Below are 25,352 nucleotides of genomic sequence, written 5' to 3'. Positions count from 1 at the left end.
CCATGACTTTATTCACATTCTTGCTGAATGTATGTCATTAGTTTCTTTATTTTTGGCCATACAAATAGTCAAGGGATATTTACAATGACTGCAGCGAGCATAGAGCCAAGTGGCATCTTTATTCATATCAAGAGGTTTGTAGTGGGCTTATTCCCTCAGAGCACTTAAGATACATCTTACAGCAGTTTCCCTTCTCCATGGAGAGTCTCTGGCGTTTTTTGGCCTTAAGTTTTTTGGATTACTCTGCTGTCTATATTTAACCATTAATGCCTCGATAAACAACAAATAAAACCCTTGCAAGCAAACATGTACTGAACATTTTTAAACCTAAATATGTGTTATGTAAGGAATAAAACACTTTGTTTCAAGACCCTATATTTGTCAGATATGTGTTACATTATAGTAAAATTCTTAAATATAAAATTAGTCTATAATGGATCTGGGGTCAGAGATGATTCAGCACCCTTGGAGTACATAGGGTAAATGGTGTTCTTGCTCAGCCTGGCAATAACAGGGCTTGAACCCCCAACCTTTCTATCACTAAACAAGAGCCTTAACCACTGAGCTACCACCTCACATGGCAGTAATGTGGTGGTGGTGTGATCATACCTTTTGTTACTGTCTAGTCATACTTATTAAATCCTAATTTTAAACAGCCGTTCAGTTCAATATTCTTTTTTCTTTGGGTCATTTCATGGTATTTTGGAGTAATTACCTCTTTGTATTGGCATGAAATACCAGTGTAGATTTATTCATTACTAGAGATTTAAAGCACTTTTGTATGTCGCTCTGGATAAGGGCGTCTGCTAAATGCCACAAATGTAAAATGTAAATGTAAATACCACCAGTCACTTTTTTTTACTTGTTTTAATCATGACAACCATCTTTGGCACACACAATTTGGTTATACAAATCTTTAACCAAATCTCAAATCAAGTGACCCTGATCTCTAGAGTATATTACATGGTGCATGACTATATATAAACATTTTGCACCTTCTTGTTCCGTGGACTTAGATCTCAAGGGATAATGTAATTCTTGGGATCCTATAAGCTCTATATTTATACTGTAGTAAAAGGGTTCAAGTCTCAGTCTTAATTTCCCAAACAATTTCCCCCAAATGTCAGATTGAATATATCTGGTATGGGAAAAGATACAAACCTATGATTTTCATAGAAATAAGTCTCATTTTACAGTAAAAAAGAAGAAGAATGAATTAGTTTTAACTGGTTACAGAAATCTGTTTTTTTTTTTTGTTTTGTTTTTAGAAATTAACAGATGTAATACAAGCCTAACAAATAATACAAATAAACATCATTTTTAATTGAATATAAATAAAACCTGAACACATGGAACACATTTCTGACACTGACTCCTTTCAAAAGTTCTACATACATTTCCTCACTTAAAACTTTACCAATTCAGCAGTTACTATACTGTATGTTTAAGTAAAACGTCTGCTATTCAAGTCCCTCTGAATGTTTACAATTAAATAAGTTATAACATATTAGAAGAAGACAAATTAATATAAACCTGTGATATGCCTTGCAGCCACGAATACTGTCAACAACTTCAGACCAATTAGACTCGAGCACTCAACAGCACTGTGGAATAAAGTGGTTTAAACAAGTGTTGCAATGTTTCAACTGATGATCTTTCATGGTAAATTGGATCCGGTGAATACATCAGACACCTCTCCCCCAAAATTGTTATTTCTTTGCTAACAAATGAAAAAGTGGTGAACTATGTGATAGTGTCCTCGTTAAGAATTATTCGCATATCTGAAGCCCTAAAACAAACCTTACGAAACATCCTCAGTAAGCATCAACATAGCTAGCTCTTTTGCTCAGCTGCAGTCCACCCACTCAGAGCTGTGCTTAATAATTACTTTCAGCCAGAGCCCAATTTACTCCAGGCTACATGACTGACAAATTTTCTCTCCTGTACCTGATGGTCAACACGCCCCTCTGAGCTGGCAGTGGAATTGCAACAGCCTCTGGAGACAAATTACCACTCCAACAGGCCTTTGGCTCAGTACGAGAAGAACAAGGAGATGATGAATGACAAACATATCTAAAATGAGAGGAAGGAGGAAGAGGGGGAGGTGAGGAGAGGAACAGGTAGGCCCAGGCGACATGCTGATGATCAGAAGGATTAGTTACGCCCTGCACTATCCTCAATCTCACCTCTACAACCTGATATAATCACACTACATCGCATAGACCATGATAACATGGTACTATAACCAGAAGAGGTTTTGTAAGATATGATTTCAGGTGTAAATAGATTAGCACATGCATGGAGAAGTACAGGAAATAGGAAACACTCCTAATTTTTTAAAACGATGTGGTTTTCTATCTTAAATTACACATGAAGCTATAAAGATGGGCTTTAAACAGAAATGACAGACATGAGTTTTGTTTTTGTTTTTTTAAATGACCATTCATATATAAAGCTAATGTGCACAGTATGAAAATAGTGAGACATTATACATATTTGGGTGAACCGGCAACAGGGTATCCCTTGTTTATTACGTGGTTACGTTCCAAAACCGCCCATGTTAAGCGAAAAACCATGATAAACTTTATTTTATAATTAATCATTGTATTTTTATTAATAAATGTTATTATTTCAACATAAAACTCCATAAAAACTATTCCCTATAAGTTATTTGGTCTAGCAAGCAATCCAAACAAATTAGTTATGTGGCACGATAAACCAGAGGTGTATATCAAATCTCGGTAAATATATACAGTATATATACTGTATATATATATATATATATATATATATATATATATATATATATATATATATATATATATATATATATATATATATATGCATACCCTGTTGCCGGTTCACTACTGTTTCTTCCTTCGACCACTTTTGATAGATTCTAACCACTGCAGACCGGTAACATCCCATGAGAGCTGCAGTTTTGGGGAAGCTCTGACCCAGTCGTCTAGCCATCACAATTTGTTTTTTGTCAAACTTGCGTAAATCCCAAATTTCCTGCTTCTAACTCATCATCTTGTACAAAATGTTTACTTGCTGCCTAATGTATCCCACCCACTAACAGGTGCCATGATGAGGAGGTAATCAGTTTTATTGACTTCACTCTTCAGTGGTCATAATGGTCATAGTGGTCATAATATAGTGGTTCTGTGTTGCTAAATTATTAACTGTAATTTGTTACACTATTAACAAATTACAATATATTCCCGATCGGCATTCTTTAAGACTCCTGAGTAGGCTAGGCTATGTCTCGACTTACTTATTCTCAAGTTTAAACGGGGTTATTGTAAGTTGGGCACTACCTGTACAGTATATACATGTCAGCATCATGTCAGTGAATTGCTTTAGCCTTTTTTTAAATGAACTTGCACACCTTGGATTCCACTGTATTTTTGTTTTAGACCAGGCAACACAGCACACATGCATTGATACAGCAGAACAAGACTCCCACTCATTATTCAGAGACAAACAATTCAGACACAAATAGAATTAACAACAGCACCCACAGTGCTGACAGTGAGCACACATACAGGGTGTAGGCACATCCACATCCACACCCACACCCACAACCGCACATACACACACTCACAGACACACATACGCGCACACACACACACACACACACACACACACACACACACACACACATACACACACACACCACACACAGAGCAACAGCAGCTCAGTGTGACAGCGATGTTTTGGGTGACATTTAGTTTCTGGGCTGCACAAGCTGCTCCATAAATGAGTCATGAGCAAATCTGTGAAGGCTGAATAATGCATGTGTTGGGAGGTAGAAAACAAAGCATCACTGTTATTATTTGTTAATGAGAAAGCGAAGATAATGAGAGCCACCATTCTGTACCTGCCTCCCTTTTTTTAAGTGTGGACAAAAGCAGGTCAGCAGCTCAAATGTGACCTCATTTTTGTTCCTCATATTATTCAAGTTGTTGAGTATCTTAAACATATAGTACATACATATACATATTTGATGATTGAGTATAAAATAGTTATTTCCTGTGCTGTTTAAAAGAGTAAAATTGTTCAAATTTGTCACACAAGTAAACAAGTTTTCATTTTAGCCCCATTTACTTTTTTGTTTTTTTTAAGCACATAACATATAACAGTCATGTGAAAATGAGCTGTGCATGGGTATGACTATGACCCCCTGTGCTTTCTCTAAGCTGTGATCGTCTTTGCTCTTGTTCCATAGCGTTTTGTGATGCCAGTCCTTTTTTTCTCGCTTTGATTCAGCCCTCCCACACACTAGCCATCACGTTCTTCCTCATCCTGAAGAGTGCTAATTAAAACTGACGAGACATAGCAGAGCCTCCACTTAATGCGTCAAACGCGAGTCGAGCCTCGACATTTATTAAACGCCATTCATTTCAGACCCCTTTTATTTTTAGGGGACCTCTTTTTTATCTACATATTTATTTAGATTTGTTTGTTTTCTCGCTTTTCTCTTGGTTCTAATCGCAGCTCTACCAGTGCCAGGCTCTTGATTGCCGTGGTTGCAGCTGGGTTTGAATAATTGCCTGTCTTGGCAGGAGCGTGTCGGGGTGCTAAAGTCGAGTGCTTTCCTCCTGATGTATACCTCATTTGGATTCCGCTGACAGCCTCAGGGCTGTATTATTCATACCTTGACAGATAGCACTCACTAAAAGCATTGGCACGCAGCCAACCTGGCGGGCGGGCAGGCAGGTGGGCGGTGGGCAGGCGCCAGGGGTACGATAGCGGAAGACTGCACCTCTCTGGCCGCAGGGGACATGAAGGGGGTGGAAGGCTCCACAGTAAACCAAGAGCAGCTATATAGGCCATGTTAGCCTGGCACGCGGGCACGCAGCCTCACATCACCATCTGAAGCCCATCTCCAGACCCAGTGAAGCGATGCCATGTGCACCGCCCGATAAGGTCACATTGATCACACCACAGGCTCCCCAAGCACCACCAAATTTTTTTAAAAGAGCCTCCTCCCTTGTCGTCACATGCCATCAACTCCCCTCTGAGACAGCCTGCCACTGCAAACCACATTTCCATATTTAATTGTAGGCTTAATTTGATTGAATGACTGCATGGTGCAAGCAAAATTGCATAGGGAGGATCTATTAACAATAGACACTGGCAGTACGGTGAGGGTCTAATCAAATCCTATTGTTGGGCTTTTGGAACGAGGGAAAAATGCCTGATGGTAAAAATGCATTTAAATATTCTGATAGTTATGAATTTGGCTGAAATCTTTTCAAAGTAAGTGCATGTTAAAATGACCTTTCCATTTTCCAAATAATATAAATGCTTAATGAGTGAGTTGGTTAGAGAGGTAAACAATACAAACCAGTAATACAATGACACAGCTCAGGAATTTTGCGTTATCTCAGTGTTTCAACATTTCCTAATAAATTCATTACTTCTGGCAATTTTGACTGGATATGTTTGAACCACGTAGAGTTCATGTTGAGTTCTTCATTATTTTTCGTTATTTTATATAATTTTCTTCTGTTCTTTTTGTGATCTCAAATAAAGGAAATTAAAGACACAGACGGATTGAGTGTACAAAGTGTTAAGCATGACAGTCCACTTTGGGGCAAGAGAAATAACAGTGGGCTATGAAGATGGGCTCTATGACCTCTCATCACTAGGACCTTCCATGTGTTTCAAATACAAAACACTATAGCCCAGACCAGACGACACATATTGAGTAGAATTTTAATATTACAATATTAGAAACAAATTTTAATATTTCTTTTTGGAAAGATGTGGGATAAACCAAGGACCCGTTAAATTTTGGCTCTTGTTGCCAATACAGTTCAGATATTTACTTATTCAACACAAATGAAAAAAATACATTGTATAGTATCAACTTTATTTATAAATAAAACCCATAAACGTATACTTCTGGACAAAGAAGTCTGTTACTTTTTTGTAGAAGTAGGAATTGTAATTGTAGTGCAAATATTTGTAGGGCTTATCCTTTCCACCAGCTGTGAAATTTTGTTAGCTCTAGCTTACAGTAGAAGAAATGGGAGCATCATCAGTACTTGGGCTTTCACATGCAATCATCACTGGTTATGGCTGCCTCTCATTTGTTTTGCAGTTTTATTGATAAAATCAAGCCTAAATATCTTTCACACAGATATATGAAATAAGTCACTTAGTCTTTGAAAGGTGATGACATGCAAATAAGAGTCTATAAACAGTATACTGGTGATATTCACACAAATAGTCCCAAGCACATGCTTGTTTGCTATGCTCAGTTCAGTATGTATGGGATTGCACAAGGTGAGGCAGAGCGCTTGGCTCTGGCTACAGGAATTACAGACGAACTTTGCAAATCTGTGATTTTGACAATAAAAACAAATAGTATCATAAGAAAATAGCATTTATAAAACAAATTAAAGAGAAATATCTCTTTATCGCTGTCTTTGTTCAAAAATATATAATTTCACATTTCATTACATACATTTTTTATTGGACTATAACAAGTGACTGAAAAATAGCCAGCTCTTACATGTTACTTATTGTTATGTTTAAGGTTGTAGAATGTCAAATTTCTGTCATAATTTCTTACATACTACTAAAAAAACCAGTGCTACAGATACAGAGTTATCTCTGACTGACACTGTCAACTCCTTCCATTATCAGTCCCCGTCCACATATAAAAGTCCACATATAAACCTTTAAATTGTATTACAGCCAGAACTGGTGCCAGAGCTGCTGTTATACAGTAGGAAGGAAATCTGAGTAAATAGAATGGGTCAATTTGCAGTGCTGTGGTATAATAATAATAATAATAATAATAATAATAATAATAATAATAATAAATAATTAATAATTAATAATTAATAATAATAATTAATAACAATGCCATTAACATGATGCCATGCAGGGCTGTATGTTGCATACAGTATAGGGCATACGACATGATATGTGCTTGCCTTTGGAGATAATGTACACTATATACATATAAATATATACAGTATATATGCAGTGCACGTATACGTATATATACACGTCACAATATATTTCTCTGTCCACTGTGCTGAAACCCAGTTTCAGGGTGTTACTCATCTTCTTATAGACTATGTTATCTTTGTGGAGACCAACAATTCTAATTCTCAAATTCTTAGAGAGTCTTTGCCATGATGTTTCATGTTGAACATCCAGTGGTCAGTATTAGATAATTGTTCTCAAAGCACCACATTTGAACTGCTCTAATAAAAAATACACAAATTTGTATGGTCCTGTCAATCAGACAAAAACATGACTATGATGAATAGGACATGTGGCTTTGCATGGTTAAATAACACACAGCTGTAATCACTTTGGGTGTACTCATTTTTTAGTTTGGACAGTTATTTAGACAATAATGGCTGCATGTTGAGTTATTTTTAGAGGACAGTAAATCTATACTGCTATACAAGCTGCACATTGAGGACATATATTCAGGTTAAAATTTTATAGTATTGTCCCTTGCATAGATATACTGGTTGCTAAAATGTGAGGGTTGTATTCACTTTCGTGAGATACTGTATATACATATTAGGGCTGTCAAAATGTATGTGTTAATAACATGTTAACACAAATTCCAAAAAATTCTTTTTTATCATTAAACATTTGTTTTACTGCTAAACCAAGTCTCAAATAAAGCACCAAAATCCACCATGATGCCCACATCCAGCAATTATAACCGTTCGTCTGGAAAGCGTGTGTAATTTATTAATTTAAAACAACATAATTACTTTTAAATATTGACAAGAATATTTTGTATAAAGCATCCATTTTTGTCTATGCCCATGTTGATTAGAGTATTAAAAACTTGAAAAGTATTGAAGGTACATTTAGAAGAAATGAAAATGTGTGATTAAGTGATGATTAATCACGAGTTAACTCATAACAATTATGCGATTTATTGCGATAAAACATTTGAATATATATATATATATATATATATATATATATATATATATATATATATATATATATATATATAGAAACTGATCAGTATGGGGTAGTAAACGGTAATAACATTAATAATGTAACAAATTGCACTTTAAACACTTTAAACTCTGGACTTGCACAGCAAAGTGCACTTTATATTTATTTAATTTATACCACACCATTCTGCACACGGACACTTTATGGACACTCTATACTGCACACAGACACTTACGGACCCTTACACCACACCATACCTCACACGGACACTTACGGACCCTTACACCACACCATACTGCACACGGACACTTTATGGACAACCCACTACTAAAATTGTCTATTGTTTACACTTTGGTACACATTGTTTACTGTTTCACTGTCTACTGCCATAAGGATTTTCTTTGTATATACATTTTTCTCTTTGTTTACATACATATCTTTATATATCCTTTATACCTTATATTTTATTTTATTTTATATAGTTTTTTATACTTTATTTATCTGCTTTTTTTTTTTTTTCTTTCTCCCCACCCTATTCCCCTCTTGCCGGACCGTCGTATAAAGCATTTCACTGGATGTTGTACCCTGTATGTATGTGTATGTGATGAATAAAATTTGATTTGATTTGATTAGAAATTGTTAGTAGTTAATTTTAAAAAGATTTTTATTTAAAAAGAGCACTTTTTAAATACTGTACTTTATAAACTATACAATATATACAGTATGTATGTGACAGCGGGTGTCTGGACAAAAATCGGTGCGGGCACATGGCCGAGCACCATTATGTGGGTGGAGGGCGGAGTATACGCTGCTACGTTTGCTTACCATGGGAAATGTAATATATTTTTATAATTTTTGCTAATTTTTCAATCGCTATCAATATCAGAAGATCCAATTGTCGTAAGTCGAACGATTGTAATTCTGGAACCGTCTGCTTATATATAAAAATTATAAATTGCATATAAAAATACTGATCATAAGGTCAGGGGTTCAAGCCTAGAGGACTGTTGGAAAGACTGTACTGCATGGTTTAATACAGTGCTTGATTAATTGATGCAATTACAATGGTGAAAAGCTGCCTCGGCTGTGTGTAGGATAAAATGTGTTGGTGGATTTGATTTGGAGACCTCTGCATTATAGGCTGCACCCCGAGGACCTGTACATGCCACTGCTTCTGTAATTAACTAACACTCCCAATGATGGAGCCTCAGTGCACGCTAAGCACATGCTTTCTTTAGAATATCGGAAAAGAAAAACTTTTGTACATATGACCGATGATTTAATTATTCCATGACTTTTGTATTGTATGACTGAGTATATCATAAACCATAACCCAAAGCAGGTTTGTGTGGACTTTTGTGCATCGTTTTCAAAATACTTTATATTTATACGTGATATTGCGTATCACATTATAAACAATTATTGTGTAGGTGGTGACTTAAGTTGGTAAAACTGTTGTGTGCTTGCTTGTCAGACAATCTCTTTTAAAGCACCTGCTGCTGTAACATTCCTTCAGGCTACTGCTGTGAGCAAGCATCCCCCCTCATTGGTATTCACACTCACACTGGATGTGGCTGAATGGAGACTGCCTCGGAGGCTTGAGATGTGGAAGTAATGGTGTGTGTGTGTGTGTGTGTGTGTGTGTGTGTGTGTGTGTGTGTGTTGTGTGTGTGTGTGTGTGTGTGTGTGTATCAGGTATGGAGTAAATAGGAAATAATGTGTCATATATATCAAATTCCTGCTTGCGCTTCTTCATTCTATGTGTCTCTTTCTGTCTTTCCATGTTTATGTCGAGGTATATTTAAAAATGAACACCAAGCAGAATTGATTGATGGCTGTTCTCTAGCATAATTGAGACTCTCGTGTTTGACTTTTTTTATTGGAAAAAAGTCTGTTAGGTCTAATATCATCACAGCACACCAAATATACACCTTCTTTTCTCTTCCCTCCTGCTGGCTCCCTGCCTGCCTGCCTGCCTGCCAAGATGGCAAATCCCACTTGGATTTGAGAAGGATATCACCATGGTGACGGCACTATTGCTGCACGTGCCTATAGATCCTGTTAGATAGGGGCACAGCAAGAAGCTCACTCGTATGGCGAGAAGTTCGAAATCGTTCAGCCCAATCTCTCTGCCTGATTTATGGCCACCAAAAAATCGTAGAAAAGAATAGCACGAGATGCTAATGACCAGGTAAAGCTTGAATCCCTGCAGTGAATACACTTTAGCATTAGTGCTAATACAGCACTTCAATAAGTCGGCCACGTAGCAAAAAAACAATCTGCGAGGTCTGGACCTCAGGATTGCAACTGCACTCTTTAAAAGGCCTCCCTGTTGTCATTTAAGTGACCTATTTTCACTATTATCTTTTTTTTCCAATGTAAAATGATTCTTGCTCTTAAATCTACACACCCCTGCAGTTTTAAGTAGTTGTTGCAGAGAAATACAAAGCTCAGCATGTCACAAATCTGTCTTGAACAGGCCTACATAGAGACAAGTATGTTTACAAAAGCTTAAATATTAAAAAAAAAATTTTTTTTTGGCCCAATTTTTCTGCACAACCACAATACCTTCAGTGTCAAGTGCGTATGGAATTTTAATTGCAGTGCATGCTGAATGGTGTGTGTGTGTGTGTGTGTGTGTGTCTCTCAAGGTCATGCGGTAAGAGAATAGGAAATGCAGTGCCAAGAAACCCTCACTGAATGAGTCATCAGCTCTAAGCATCAGGGCCAACGTACTTACACATACACACACAGAGATATAAGAAACATGGAGGTAGTAAAGGTCCAAGAATTATATTACAACTGAGGATACTGATTGCATACATATTGTGTATTTATTTATTTATTTGCATATAATACGGTATTGAATGACACAAGTAGCTCTTATATCAGTAACATAAATCCTGAATACTAAAAAAAAAAAAAAAGATAAATTTTCTCTATAGTTATTACTAGTGTCTGTGGCTGTAGCCATCATGTTATCCATGGCAATCTCCTTTCACATCTGTCTGAGGCATCTCATGAGTCTTCCACTCTCCTCAAGCTTATCCAACCAGACAGCCATGGATGCGATTGGACAGATCAGGGAACGTCTCTCGTTTTCTTTCACTCCATCTCTTCTCCTGACTGTCTGGCCGTTCACACAAAGGCCGCAGGGGAGAAGGCCAGATTTATTTAGAGGCTAGGGAGACTGAATGACTGGCATTTTAATGTGCTTTTGAGATGTTTGGTCACAAGTACTATTGATCACGGTATGGTGGAGCCCTCCCCGGGGAGGTAGGGGAGCAATGCTTGGCTGTCAGTCCAGGAATGAGTTCCTGAGCCAGGCTCCAATTAATGATATGACGCCCTAGGTGGAAGGGTCAGCCCATTAAGTAATCTTCCAGTCCAGGGATATTGAGCCTGCCAGTGGGCCGTCTGGCTGAATGATGGACACTGGGTAATTTGGGTCTGAGCTGCATTGTGTTTTGGTTCACATGGGAAAGGTTGGATTAGGAGTGTGTTTTGTGTGTAGATTGGGGGGCAGAGAGTGGAAGTAGTTTTCCGTCCGCTGCTCTAAGCAGTACTCTAATGTCAACCTTGGTCATGTTCGGCCAAAGCAAGATTATAAAAATGAATGTTTTACTGGAAAGAAAGCAAAATAAGCACCAATCCACTCTATTAGGTTTGTATCAGAATGCAATGATCTGTTTTTGGTTTTGGATTTCAACCAAAAATGGGTGTGGAAGAAATGCCAGTATTGCCAGCATGATTTGGAAATTCTGGCTCTGACAGTTCCTCAGACTCAGCTATATCCCTCACTATATCACTATATCACAACTGTACAAGCTACTGCACACTATATCATAACTGTACAAGCAGGATTTCAACAATAAGATTAACCACAGAAATCACATTGTTGAAATCCTGCTTGTATGTTTGGTGGTATTTGTATGCAATGTTTTCTCAACTATTTTTTTTTAGGATTAATATAAATATCTATGAAATATAAGGATATAAAAAACTTGCATTATAACTGAAATTACCTTTATTTTTAAGTACCAAATTTTTTTCCAAATAAATTCAAGTAAATGTACTGCATTCATAATAATAATCCCCCAAGCAGTCAGGCATGCTTACATGAAATTGTTGCATCTTAATGTCCTCTTGAACAATTTAAGTCTCAACGAGTGTGACTTCATCTGTTCATTCTAAATAACGTGTTCATATTCGGGTGCATCCATACACTCTATGTAGTGCCAGTCAGTCTAAATACTCCTAATGCGATTGGCATACATACAGCAGCCCACTGGTTTGACCTTGACGGAGTGCCGAGTTTCACTGGTGCCAGTTTCACTCTCAAGCCATCCAAATCCAAATAGCACACCTTCACTGCCTGACAATGCCTCTCCAACTGGTGAAGAGGAATAAACACATTGGGGCTGCTCTCACATGAATCAGGAGCTTTTCATAGTTGAATGGCTCCTAAGTGCACTGCATTTTTCGTCATATTCCCTGAAGTTGCAATCCTGTTCAGCTGGGGTGTTGTGCAGTTCTGAGAAATGGGTCATTACTGACTCCCTGTGGTTCAGAGAGTGAAATAGATTCATCTCCGACCGCCAGGACTCTGACTCAATACATAGATTATCAGATTAAGGCATTCTGCCAGGTGGATCTATAGAATGCATTTTAGCTTTAGGTGCAAGATTCAATTAATCACCCTATAATCTCCTGACTGCTTTGTGGGTGTTTACAGCTTATGCTTTAGCTATATATCACAGGCAGAGGCTCTGTGCAATTGTTTACATTTATATAAGCTATGATGGTTATCATTTTATCTTTGCTAGAGAACCATATAGTGTTTCAAGGTAATCCTGGAACTATCCTCTCGATAGATAAAAATTATAGGTTCTAACTGGGGTTCATTCTTCACCCATGTAGAGCTTATATGTGTATGTGTGTCTAAATGTCTAACAGGTAAAATCTAAACATCTTTTAAAATTAAATGAAAAAATATAGGCTCTTAGGTTTCTTTTAAATGCAATTAAATAATCATCGGAATAAGAAACTTTAAAAAAAGTTTTTATTGTAAGTACCAGAGATGTGGCAAGCAGAATCTTGCAATTTTTTACAGACAAGATTACAAGCTACAGTTACACATGTTGGTCATTTTCAGCAAGGATGACATTTTTGTCAATAATTCCCCAATGACACAACCATGGTATACTGTTTCTCCTGTCTACAATATGTTTCACATTGCATTGCAATTTGTAACAATCTGCAAAAACCAAATCCATCCATCCAAAAAACAAAAACAAAACAGAAGTAAAGATAAAGCTTAAGGGTAGGATTATGGCTCTTTAGGGTATTTGAAATCAAATGAAATGCAATCACCATTTTTTTCCTGAAGTTGTTCAGTTTTTTCCTGCCATGCTTGGCATTCTGTGGGGTGGAAAGTGGTAGCTCAGTGGTTAAGACCCTGGACTTCTGATAAGAAGATTGTGACGTTAAATCCTAGTACTACCAAGCTGCAACTGCTGAACCCTTGAACAAGGCCCTTTAACTCTCCCTTTAACTCTTTAACTCTGAACTGCTCAGCTGTATGATTGAGATAATTGTAAGTTGCTCTGGATAAGGGCATCTGCCAAATGCTGTACATGTAAATGCCATCCAACTCATTTACTAAGGATGTAATCAAATATTAATACATTATTTGCATTGGACAGTTTTAAATGTTCTAAGTGGATGCAACTACGAGGGGGACTGTATATCTTTCAAAATAACACATTGAATCTGGTTAAAACATGAGATGTGTATCACCAGCTTGAACCCGTAGAACACATCAATAACAGTAATGCGAGCAGGAAATTTTTTATTTAATGTGGTGTGAGCAAGTGATCAGATACGAATCTCACAGGACAAACAAAGGCCACAGTCAATAACATCAATATAATGCATTTATTGTGTTCCTTCATTTATCTTTAGTAACTGCCTGGTCTTGATAATGATTGTTAAAAATAAGCTACTAGTTTTTTTTAATATATATTTAGAAATTAAATTAAATCTGTTTATTACTATATATTATACCAAGTTGCAAACAAAATAATCAGAAAAAACAGCATTTGTGGGTATTTGTTATAGCTAATGTTGAGGGGAAAAAAAATATAGGCAATGCTGGTATTTCTAGTCTTTTCGGGAGCATAGTGAAGTTCATAGAGTTCATATTTGAGGTTAGGTCATGCATTTTGGGGATCATTCAAAATGTAGATACAGATATGAATATCTGGAGCACTAAACAGATGCAATGATACAAATAGTATCATTGCATCACACCACCATAACACACACATTTACAACTTCTGCAAATCAATGATGTTTTATGCAGTGTCTCAGCTTTAAAGTGTCTCAGTGTCTCAGCTTTATACTGCATAATGAGTAATTGGTAGTATCCCACTCCCTGTTTTCCCTCCATCACGTTAGATTTGGCTACTTCTAAAAATAGCCTGTGACAGGCTTGAATGACATGGTGTGTTGAGACCGGGGGAGAGACTGAATCGAAGCAGGCCAGCTGTTTAATTGGCTCTCTCTTATCTCTCCCCATGCAGTGTATACGGCTGCCCTGTGGCCAAGAAGAGGAGAACACAGGACAGACTACCCCTAGAGCCCATGGCCAAGAGGAAGGCCTTTCACACACACACAGAGCAGCAGCCCATGGATGACTGCTACCACACAGACATGGTGGAAGAGAAAGACGAGGAAGAAGAGCACGAAGAAGAAGCAGGGGAAGAGGAGGTGGAGGGAGAAGAAGAGGAGGAGGACGACGGAGAACCCGAAGGAGAGGAGGACGTTGAGGAGGACTACACGGACAATGAGGAACATGTGGAGCAGGACGACGGAGAGGTGGAGAATGGAGAGGAGGAAGAAATGGAGCAAGAAGACGAGGATGTTGTAGAAGAAGAGGAGGCTGAGGAAGGGGAGGGGGAGGATGAGGATGATGAAGATGTGGACGAACAGGAAGAAGAGGAGGAGGAGGAGGAGGATGAAGAACTGCAGAACAATCAGGATCAAGGTACAACCCAATTTTTAATGTTTCTATATTATATATGGTAAACATGGCAGATTAAGCAGTTCAACTTGGATGGATGAAATATAATATAGGAAAAACTGGAGACCATGTTTATAAATTATATTTGGTTAATATAATAATATATATATATCAGAAATTGTGTGGAAAAAGGTCTAAATAAGCAGCTAATATAAGCTATTAAGTTTTGAGAATATATTTAGCTTGGTTCAGTATTAAATCACTCTGAATTTGGCTGAAACTAAAGTTATACATGCTGTGCTCCAGAAAAGGGTCCAGAGGGAGGCAGAATTGCCTGCTCGTGCTCTTTGAAGGAAGGTCACCGTAATTTGAGGTGCATTTGGATGCTTTTGCTGCAACCTTCAGTCACAGCAGCAGACTAAAAAGAGCACCTCCAGACCATTGCGTCCCACACACTCACTTACTTCCGGTAGTATGATGCCCTGTTTTGTCAGACTCAAGCAGCAATCGCAGGTAGTACTGTACAAATACAGTGCAAATACAAGAAATACAATACAAAATTACTCTACATTTACCTGCAAACCAGATACTAGCATGCTGGACTAGTTTGAGTAGCTAGCTGGTAGCTTAGCTAAAGTGAATGCAGAATTGTGTAAGGAATAAAAAAACAATATGGTTTTCTCTTTGTTTCGTTTACCACTCTAAAGGTTTTCTATAACGTTCTGGAAACAGTTATTTTCCTACTATACCAGAGATTTGCCAGTAGTTACCAAAATGTCCAAAATCCTGTGTTTTTATTTAGGTATATGTTCAATTAGACATTGAACCTTGTTAACCCTGGTCATGGTTTCCTAATATTGTAACATTGCTATTTAAAATTTTTGCTGGTTTCAGTGAACCTTTGCTTTTTTTTGGCCACTCATTTTGTATTTGTGCCAGGTGCTGTGAAGGTTCTTTTCATTCACACAGACTTATGGGCTTTATGTGTCTTATCTTTTTTCTAACAAACTATATAACCTCAACTTTTATATTATTGAGACTTAGCAGCATGTGTTTTCCAATAAAACAAAATAAATAGTCAAGCAGTTCCTTGATTTTCATGATTAAAAAGTATTTTTGAAATACATCAAAAACACAATATGGACAAAGGTTTTGGGACACCTGACTCTTCCATCCGTATGTAGTTCTTCACTACACTGTTACCACAAAGTTGGGGGCACACAATTGTACAGGACGTCTTTGGGTGTGGTATCATTTTATTTTTCCTTCCTTGAATTTGGAGACAAAAACCTGTTCTGGCATGGCAATGCCCCTGTGCACAATTTAAACTAAATGAAAATATGGTTTAGATAGAGACTTAATATCTTAAGTGCTCGGCTGCAGAGCACTGAATTCAACTCTTTTTAACATTTTTGGGGTGAACTGGAACGCTGACGGCACCCCAGGACTCCTCACACTACATCAGTACCTGACTTAATGAACATACTAACATTGTGACTGAATGAGTACAAATCTCCATAAGCACACTCCAAAATCTAATGAAACATCTTCCCAGAATATCGGAGGTTATCAAAACAGCAAAGTAAACTAAATATGGAATCGGATGTTAAAAAAATACATATGAATCTTATTGTCAGTGGTCCTCAAACATTTGCTGATATAGTGTATGTTTATATTAAAATACATCAAATATTAATGATTTGGTCAATGCACATCTTCATTGTTCCTGTAATGCATATACATATACGGTTGCTACGCTGATGGCACAGAGTGATAGTAAGAGAACCGTTTTAGTAGGTTACATTTTCAATGATTCCAACACAAGGCAAGTTTTTGCTGTCATCACTTTAAAACAAAAGAGCAAGGGCTTCTCACTCACAATTGTCCTGTGATGGTCACTATCATGTTAATGAGAAATCCCCTGTAAGCTGTACTGAGTTGGAAAACTACAGGATGACTAGACAAGCAAAATGGTGTTGTTGATGGCGTTAGAATCAAAGTTACATTTTTGGAAGCTGATCTATTTGGTCAGAGATGAAAAGGTGATAGAGCTGAACAGACTAAATGATTAAAGCTCTGCTGCATTATTGTAGAGTTGAAATCAGGCTGGTGTCACTGTCAGCAGGCTGTTTGTGAAAGCTGAACACTATAATGCATGTAAACACACAGATTAGGTAGAACTTAATGGCCACCAATCAGGTATCACTTTATGGCAACCTGACTAATATTGTGTTGGTTCCCTTTTGCTACATACAGTATCTTGGCTGTATCTTGTCTGTTGGATTGGAACACACAGGCCAACCTTCACTCTCCACGTGCATCAATGCCGGTTCACAGTATTCCTTCCTTTGACCACTTTTGATAGATACTAACCACAGCAGACCGGGAACATCCCACGAGAGTTGCAGTTTTGGAGATGCTCTTACCCAGTCGTCTAGACATCACAATTTGGTCCTTCAAACTCACACAAATCCTTACACTTGCCCATTGTTCAACTTTAAGGACAAAATGTTCACTTGCTGCCTAATATATCCCACCCACTAACAGGTGCCATGATGCCATGTTGACTATAATGGCAATATGTTATAATATCATAAAGTTATTCCTGGTTGGTGTATATTTAAATCAAATAATAATAATAAAAAAAAAAAACATAAAATAATTTTTTTGCAACATTGAAGATCATGTATTTAATATAAATATAACTGTAATTTATTAGAGGGAAATTGTTCCCTCAGAGGTTTTAGATGTTTACATACAGACTTTATATACAGAGTTTGTTGTAGTTCTCCTTTCATAAGAACAAAAGAAACATCATTGCCATGATGCTAAGTAACCATGGCAGACAAAAGTCTTCCAGGAATCTATATTTTATACTCAGTGTGAAATTACATTAGTAGATCGTAGAACAGGATGACCTCATCCTCGTGGTCATGAAGTCTAAAGGGTCTGTATGTTTTGCACTTCTACACAGGCACATGATTAGATGAATAACATCTCTTTTCTTGCAGACACTCTGGGCATCACACTGGACACTAGCATTGATTCAGCCAGTCCCCAATCAGACCTGACATTGGCTTCATGCCTAACTATGAGCCGTGCATCCTACACAGTTTGCTTTAATGCTTTATGATGTGCAGAGCGGAGGGTACTGATGAGTAAACACTGAAGATGTTTGTGTCCTGCATAATTGCTTACATCCTCCACTGGATTCGACTTTTGTCATAATATATTACTTGTACAGTATCAACTATTCTGGGCTGTTGCCATCTACAGGCAAAAGCTGAGAAAAGTGACAAAAGATTCCCATCCCTTATTTGTAAGTGAAGTGTCATTGTTACCATTTTCAATGGCATGCACATCGTAGCATTCCTAATCCCTTCAATTCAGCTTTGCTGCCTGCTTCCTATTCAATCTGTTTCACTTCCAGTCTCCTTTGTGTACCTTGATTGCTCTTCAAATTGCTTTTCCATGGCACGTTTAAATCCGACTGTTTCCACCAGGTGTCTCGGTGTCCAAAGCATTTTGACGCCTAGCATTATGCCTTTAAATCTCTGCTTTGACAAATACTGAGCAGAGTATGCACTGAAATCAATCTGTATGTTACAATCAGTCTTTGGAGCACACTTTGATGACTGATATTGTAATGTGCACTTTTTTCACAATAACATGTAATGCGCAATTTGCTGATTAATGTCAATTTGTGTGTGTGTGTGTGTGTGTGTGTGTGTGTGTGTGTGTGTGTGTGTGTGTGTGTGTGTGTGATGGTGGGTGTTGTGGTTGGGTGCTAGACATGTTTGGTGCGCTTTGACTATTTTTGATTCTGTGATGATATGTGTAAAATGATACAAAAGACTGTGGCTTCTAAAATGCACTGACATGGGAATTGTCAAAACTATTTTGGTTCAAAAACCATCCATTACTGCCCCCTAACACAGGCATGGAAAGTAGATTACATTATTTACTTTATTGTTTGCTTTACATTATTTACACCCTGGTGCAATATAAATATGCTTCCTCATCCAAGTCTTAACTGCAAATTCAACATAGTAAATGTAACTAAGCTACTACAGAACGATGCACAGCAACATTTTATTTAATCCAGCATTTCAACCAGTGTAAGCTTAATAGAAATCCATATAAATATACCAAAACCTTATTCAAATAAAGTAACTGATTTACTTTTTGTTAGCAGTAGCAATGGTTTTTATTTTCTGTCTCATGTGACTTTCTTTTGATGCTCAATATTCAGCTCCACCCACAAAAGATCTCACTAAATTACAGAGATCAATAGAGTTTGACATTGTCATTCATCTTAATGAAGCAAATCACCTCAAGGCTTATCAAGGGTTTTGAAGGTTACAATTTGCAGAGAAACTCACCTTTCCACCTTTTACACAACATGTTTGTGCTTATATTGTGATTAGACACAATTAGTATATAAATCTATCGCATTATGAACATGCAAGAACATTCATTTTATAAATACATAACATGGGAATGTGTCATCAAACAAATATTTTAGATACTGACAATTTACTGTTTTAAATGTAGGAATAAAGTTCCACACAATATAGGACAAATATCATTTTTATTATTTTATAGTGGTTTTAGTGGAAAGCAATACTGCTAGAAATAATATATTGTATGGTGAGCTCTTGGCTCTTGGTTTTGCCTATATTGATTGGTGACCCTTCTTTAGTACCTTCTGAGCTCTGTACTTGATTGAAATTGAGTTCTGGATTCAAATCAAAGTTTTTGTTAATCAAATTGTTCTTCAAAATAAAACCTAATACATTTTACTCCCCGTATTTCACAGCTGGCAATCAGGTAAACGGGACCTACACCAAACCCAGCTCCATGGTGGAGAAGGACGATAACAACAATGACGAATATGACAACTATGATGAGCTGGTGGCTAAGTCTCTGCTCAACCTGGGCAAGATTGCAGAGGACGCCGCTTACCGGGCCATGACCGAGTCCGAGATGAACAGCAACTCCTCCCATAGTGCTGCGGAGGAAGAGGAGGAAGAGGAAGAGGAGGAAGAGGAAGATTACGAGGAAGAGGAGGAGGAAGATGAGTACGAGGAGGGTGACAGTGGCACTAGGAAAAGTGAGCTGAGCCTTGATGTAGATAGTGATGTAGTCAAAGAGACTGTAGATTCTCTGAAACTGCTGGCCCAGGGTCATGGAGCTGTGCTCTCTGACAACCTCGAAGAAAGCACGTATCAGGAAAATGGAGTGAAAAATGAGGGCTGCGGCAACATAAACGGCTTTGGCAGTTATGTGTGTAATGGTACTGGTGGCAGTTGTGCACAAAACAAGTCCACTAGCAATGGACAACTGATTGAGGAAAGCGATGAGGAGGTATGCCTGAGCAGTCTGGAGTGTCTACGCAATCAGTGCTTTGACCTGGCACGCAAATTGAGCGAAACAAAGCCGGCCGAGCGCCTCAACCAAGGTCAGGAGGGGCACCAAGACACGTTGCTGCACCATGACATATATGGAGAATGCCATCAGCAGCAGAACTCAGAGGAACGGCGTGTTTTGGAGCGCAACTATTCGGACATGGTCAACCTGATGAAGCTGGAGGAGCAGCTCAGTCCACGCTCGAAAGCTCTGTCCAGTTGTGCCAGGGAGTATGACGCTTACAGAGATGAAGACACCACGTCAATCACCTCAGACCGGTCTGAGGACGGCTTTGATATGACCAAGGGCAACCTGTCGCTACTCGAAAAGGCCATTGCATTGGAGTCTGAGCGGGCCAAGGCAATGAGGGACAAAATGGCCTCAGAGGCAGCCAGGAGAGACAGATTACAACTCCACGAAGAGAATCACGGTCTGAGGCTCAGCTGTGCAGAGGAGCGTAAAGCCAGGCTGCATCACGATGGCCTCAAGAAGCCCTACTATCATAAAGGTGGGTGAGCATTTTACTCAGAAGAGTAGTTGTGAGACACTGTAAAATAGCTGGTGATGATGTAAGGCTGTGTTTCTTAAGTGTTGTTGCTAGTAAGCAGCTAATCCATGTATGGTGATCTTTTTGCTTCATACATCAGAATATCAGTGTATATATCAGTGTAATACCTATACCAAATCATACAAAGCAAAATTAAACAAAAAATGCTTCAGCTGAGAATAGAGAAGCACATTTTGTCAGGTGATTCTATAGCTCAGTGGGTTTCAGGACAGTTACATAAAAAATCCTTGCTTGCAAAGGTCTAGATGAGGAACTAACATGACTAATGTTTAACCATTATTGATTACATTATTGGCTTTATATAACACAATTTTGAAATACTTACCTTTTGTTTCGTAGTGGTGCTTCATGGTATTACATTTGACTAGAGGCAACTAAAATGCGCAGGGATGTACATCTTTGTTGATTTATCTTTAAACACGGTTATCTTATCAACTCTTTTTCAAGCAAGTCCTGTTGTTGGTTTGCTATTCAGATCTGAGAGTGTAAAGAAATGAAAACAAATAATAAAAACATATATATAAAAGTTTTTGAAAACTCTTCTCTCTCTGATCTATTGTCTTTAGGTCTGTAGCTAGTCTGTGGTTGGATGAGCTTCCTTCAGCTACATAATTTACATAAATAAAATGACTGGATAAGACTGTCCTGCGGAATCTGCTACAATACATTCTTCACTCGTTGCTGGGCTCTGTTACTATATTGTCTTTTAATTACTTCAATTAAGTGAAATGTCTGTTGCTAAATGTTAGCAGCAAATGTGGTGGAAAAAAGCTAGTGCTAACAAGAATCTCTTCAAAAATGATATCATGGTCTATAATCAAATCTTATAGTGTTGGTCTCTGTGATTTTTACACTACACCTGTACCATTATTGCTCTTAAAATATTAGCCTGACAGTTTGCTATTTTAATTTTTTATTATTACAAATTATAATAGTACAGTATTATATAAATACATATAAGAAATGTTGAACATTAAATCCATTAGCAACAGACAAGGGTTTTTGCAGCTTGCTAGATAGAAATAGTGTACGGCTACGTCTTCTTTCCTCCCTAACAAGTGAGTTAGGTACAGAGCTGTTCATGAACTGTGACAAACACAAGGTGTTGCCTTTAATATTTTTTCAGTGCTCAGGAAAAGGTGTGTTAAAGCTGCTTTCGTGCAAGCGCTAGCACTAAACTCCACCAGAAAGAAATGAAGATACGATTATGAAAAAACAACATAATAGGCCATTGTTAAACATACAGAACACAAAAACAAATCAACACAGACTGCATACTGTTCTTTGCCCAATCCACATTTTTTTCTGTACTTCGAACATTTATTTACAATACAGTATATCACCCGTTCCTGATTCAGATACATAAAAATGATGTTACAGATACTTCTTATATGAATTTTATATTGTTTTTTTTGTGTATTTGGAAAATCCTTAACTTTGTGAAATGTTGACAATTTTGGCTGCAATGTATTGTTCTAAAAAAAAAAAAAAAAAAAAAAAGGATTTTCTGAAATTAATTGTTTTTCATCTCAAACACAAGTTACAGTAATTTAAATCATAAGCATCCATATCACTCTGCAGGCTCTGTTCCTAAGGTAAATGTCAGTCACAGCATGTAATAAACCCAAGCCTTATTGTCGCTCTTATTGAAGAGGTTTCGGTTTGTTTAATTCATTTATTTTTTATTAATCCAGTGAGTTTTTTTTTTTTCTTTTCAATAAATTTCTTAAAAAAAAATTCATTCACATTTTATAATGTTGCCCAATGCCATATCTTCTGTATGTGACAGTGTGAATGCATCACATATATTTTGTCAGTTGGTATTTATACCATTTATGAAGTGAATCAATTAAAGGTAGTTCTTTACCTACACATACATAAGACACAAAATGGCTTTCGCTTCTCCACATACTCACAAATCAATACCACACATTTGTATGGTACAATATCAATGCAAACAGCACAGCAGTATAGCACCTTATTCCTCAGTTCTCTCAACCAAATAAGGTTTCAAATTAAACATGTATATAATGTTATAGGACATTGTTAAGTACTACTAACAAAAAGTCATGTAGTATTTAAACCTACAGAATGGTCAGTTTTAGTGCACTGACCTTAAATATTGTATTGATTAGTAAATAATTCTGAATGTAAAATCATAGTTTCTGATTTGAGACACAGCTTTTGACAACAGGGAACAGGTTTTTTTAATCACTGCTCTATAAAAGATCTTTAAAAATGGACAGATCCCAAAGCAGCTTTGCAGCAGTAAACAGATTATAAATATAAATTTTTTTAAAGTTTCTCCCTAATGAGAATGCCAGAGGCGACAGTGGCGGGGAAAAACTCTCTGAGATGGACTAAATCAGAATCATGGGTTGCATGTACAAGGAATTGGGTGTGCTGGTGATATAAAGATATAAAAATTAGAAAAACTACAAAAATAAAATAATAAAATAATAAATGGAGATAAGACATTAACTATACAGTTTGTGCAGAGTATGTAAAGAAATGCAGTGCAAATAACAATGTAAGTGAGGCAGTGCAATTATCATTTTTTCAAGGTGCAGGGTTGCAATATAGTAGTCCTGGTTGTTTGTGTTAATGTAACACATATTAAATGAACAGTGTGGAGTTTACATTAACTGTAATGTTAGTGATTATGGAAGGATATTGGTCAGAGATTATAGTGGGTCCCTGGTTTTATTGATAGGGTCAGTTTAGGAAGAAACCTTAAGGGGTACCAGATATTTAAAAATTTCAAATTCTACAGACCAATATTTTCAGCTAAATTCTAATCTCAGTTATTATATGAGTGGTATTTCTGGCATGCATGCATACCTATAATCTCTGAAAGCAGCTTGTTTAGCCAAATTTGAACAGTTGCGCGTTGTTGTTTTTTTATAATTATTTGAATTATATTTCTTTTTTTAAATCTTAGTTTATTTTCTCTTTAGGGAAATATACATTCTTATTCTCAGTGCTTTTTTTGGTTCTGTTAAATATAACTTAATATTTTGAGTATGCTTGAATTGAGTAGCTCCAATTAAACAAAATCATGTTCCAAGTCTTTGAATAAATGATGTACAGTAAATTAAATCAAATCAACTGTTTTATGAGTAAAAAGTTGATTGAAACTAGAGCGATGTGAAGAGGTAAAAGGGAAAATGAAAGACATCACACAGTAGGGACCTCAAACAACACAGACTTCTTTTTTATTTATTTATTTATTTTTTTAAATCGTTAACCTTAATTATAAATAACAGAAATGTTTTCTTTTCCATTATACATTTAGTAGTCTAATAAAATATGCACACATTTGCAAAAAAATAAGACATACTATTTTTATCATGTAAATTCTATTGTATTTGTTATTTTATAATTTTTTCTTTTTTCTTTAATTTTTCTTAAATTTTTTTTTATATGCAGACAGCTTATAAAAGCATTTCACTGCATGTCATGGTGTTTAAGGTTATGTATTTTCACAAATAAAAGTCAAATTTGAAATGTATTAATGTACAGGTTAAGGTTAAAGACGTTTTTTGGGGTTTTCAAAGCCCACTTCACATGTACTGTATATTCAAAGTCTTTGTAAAACCAGGCTCTGTAGTTTAAGTGGTAACATTCTGTCACTAACATGCTCGTAGAAAGAACTCGCTGTAACCCCGGAAATGACATTCGCATCCAATTTGATTACCCCATCCCTACAGTGCAGGCAGCAGTGGCTTATGTTGTTCAAATAGGCCAGCATGGTTACATCAGCGTCTGGACTTGTCAGGTATAAGAAATGACAGGGGCTGAAAGGACAGCAAATCTCTTCCCCAGGATGCATCCTGCATTCAAGCTACCTATTTATAAACCTAGAGAACCCAGAGTATGTGCACTGTAGCAGTAATGCTGAAGAGCAAGCCCACGGTCATGCAGCGGAAACAGTGTTCACCGAATTAAACCGTGTCACCTATTCTGGGCAGATTTACTTCCTGCTAGTACACGACTGACTCTGATAGTCCAGAGCTGTCAAATGGCGAATTTTATCAGATAGATACAGTAGATGACACAAATTTGAGGTTTAAGACTGAATTAAACGCTGAAGTATTCTGTAAATCAATAATATCAGTAAAACAGGATCTCAGAGCACTCCCACTAAAAGGTTGATTAACCCATGGCTAATATATGGCACTATTAGTCTGACATTTCAGAGCAGAAAATTGTTTATTTGTGTTGGTATCGTTATAGCGAATTAATAATTCTTGTTATCACCCAATTTATACGCTGACACGAGTAGTCGTTTGATCACAGCTATGTAGCTCTTGATGAAAAGGAGAGAAAAGACCATTTCAGCCTGCACCGAAGGACGTTAGGGCTGGTATACTGGGCAGACTCTATCGGAATAATGTC

The 25,352-nt window shown here is 37.1% G+C and overlaps 1 protein-coding gene across 5 annotated transcripts in view; it reads left to right on the top strand.

Moving 5' to 3' along the window:
- myt1lb (myelin transcription factor 1-like, b) overlaps positions 1-25,352 on the top strand; it is a 105,281-nt gene that overhangs the window by 38,826 nt on the left and 41,103 nt on the right. For all 5 annotated transcript variants that reach the window (XM_046855948.1, XM_046855947.1, XM_046855949.1 and 2 more), the window contains 2 exons: positions 14,538-15,001; positions 19,797-20,894. In XM_046855948.1, coding sequence (XP_046711904.1) covers positions 14,538-15,001; positions 19,797-20,894 — 1,562 coding nt within the window. The remainder of the gene's footprint in view (positions 1-14,537; positions 15,002-19,796; positions 20,895-25,352) is intronic.

This window comes from Silurus meridionalis, chromosome 8 (assembly GCF_014805685.1).
Source record: "Silurus meridionalis isolate SWU-2019-XX chromosome 8, ASM1480568v1, whole genome shotgun sequence".
NCBI lineage: Eukaryota > Metazoa > Chordata > Actinopteri > Siluriformes > Siluridae > Silurus > Silurus meridionalis.
This window is presented reverse-complemented; position numbering and strand designations above follow the sequence as displayed.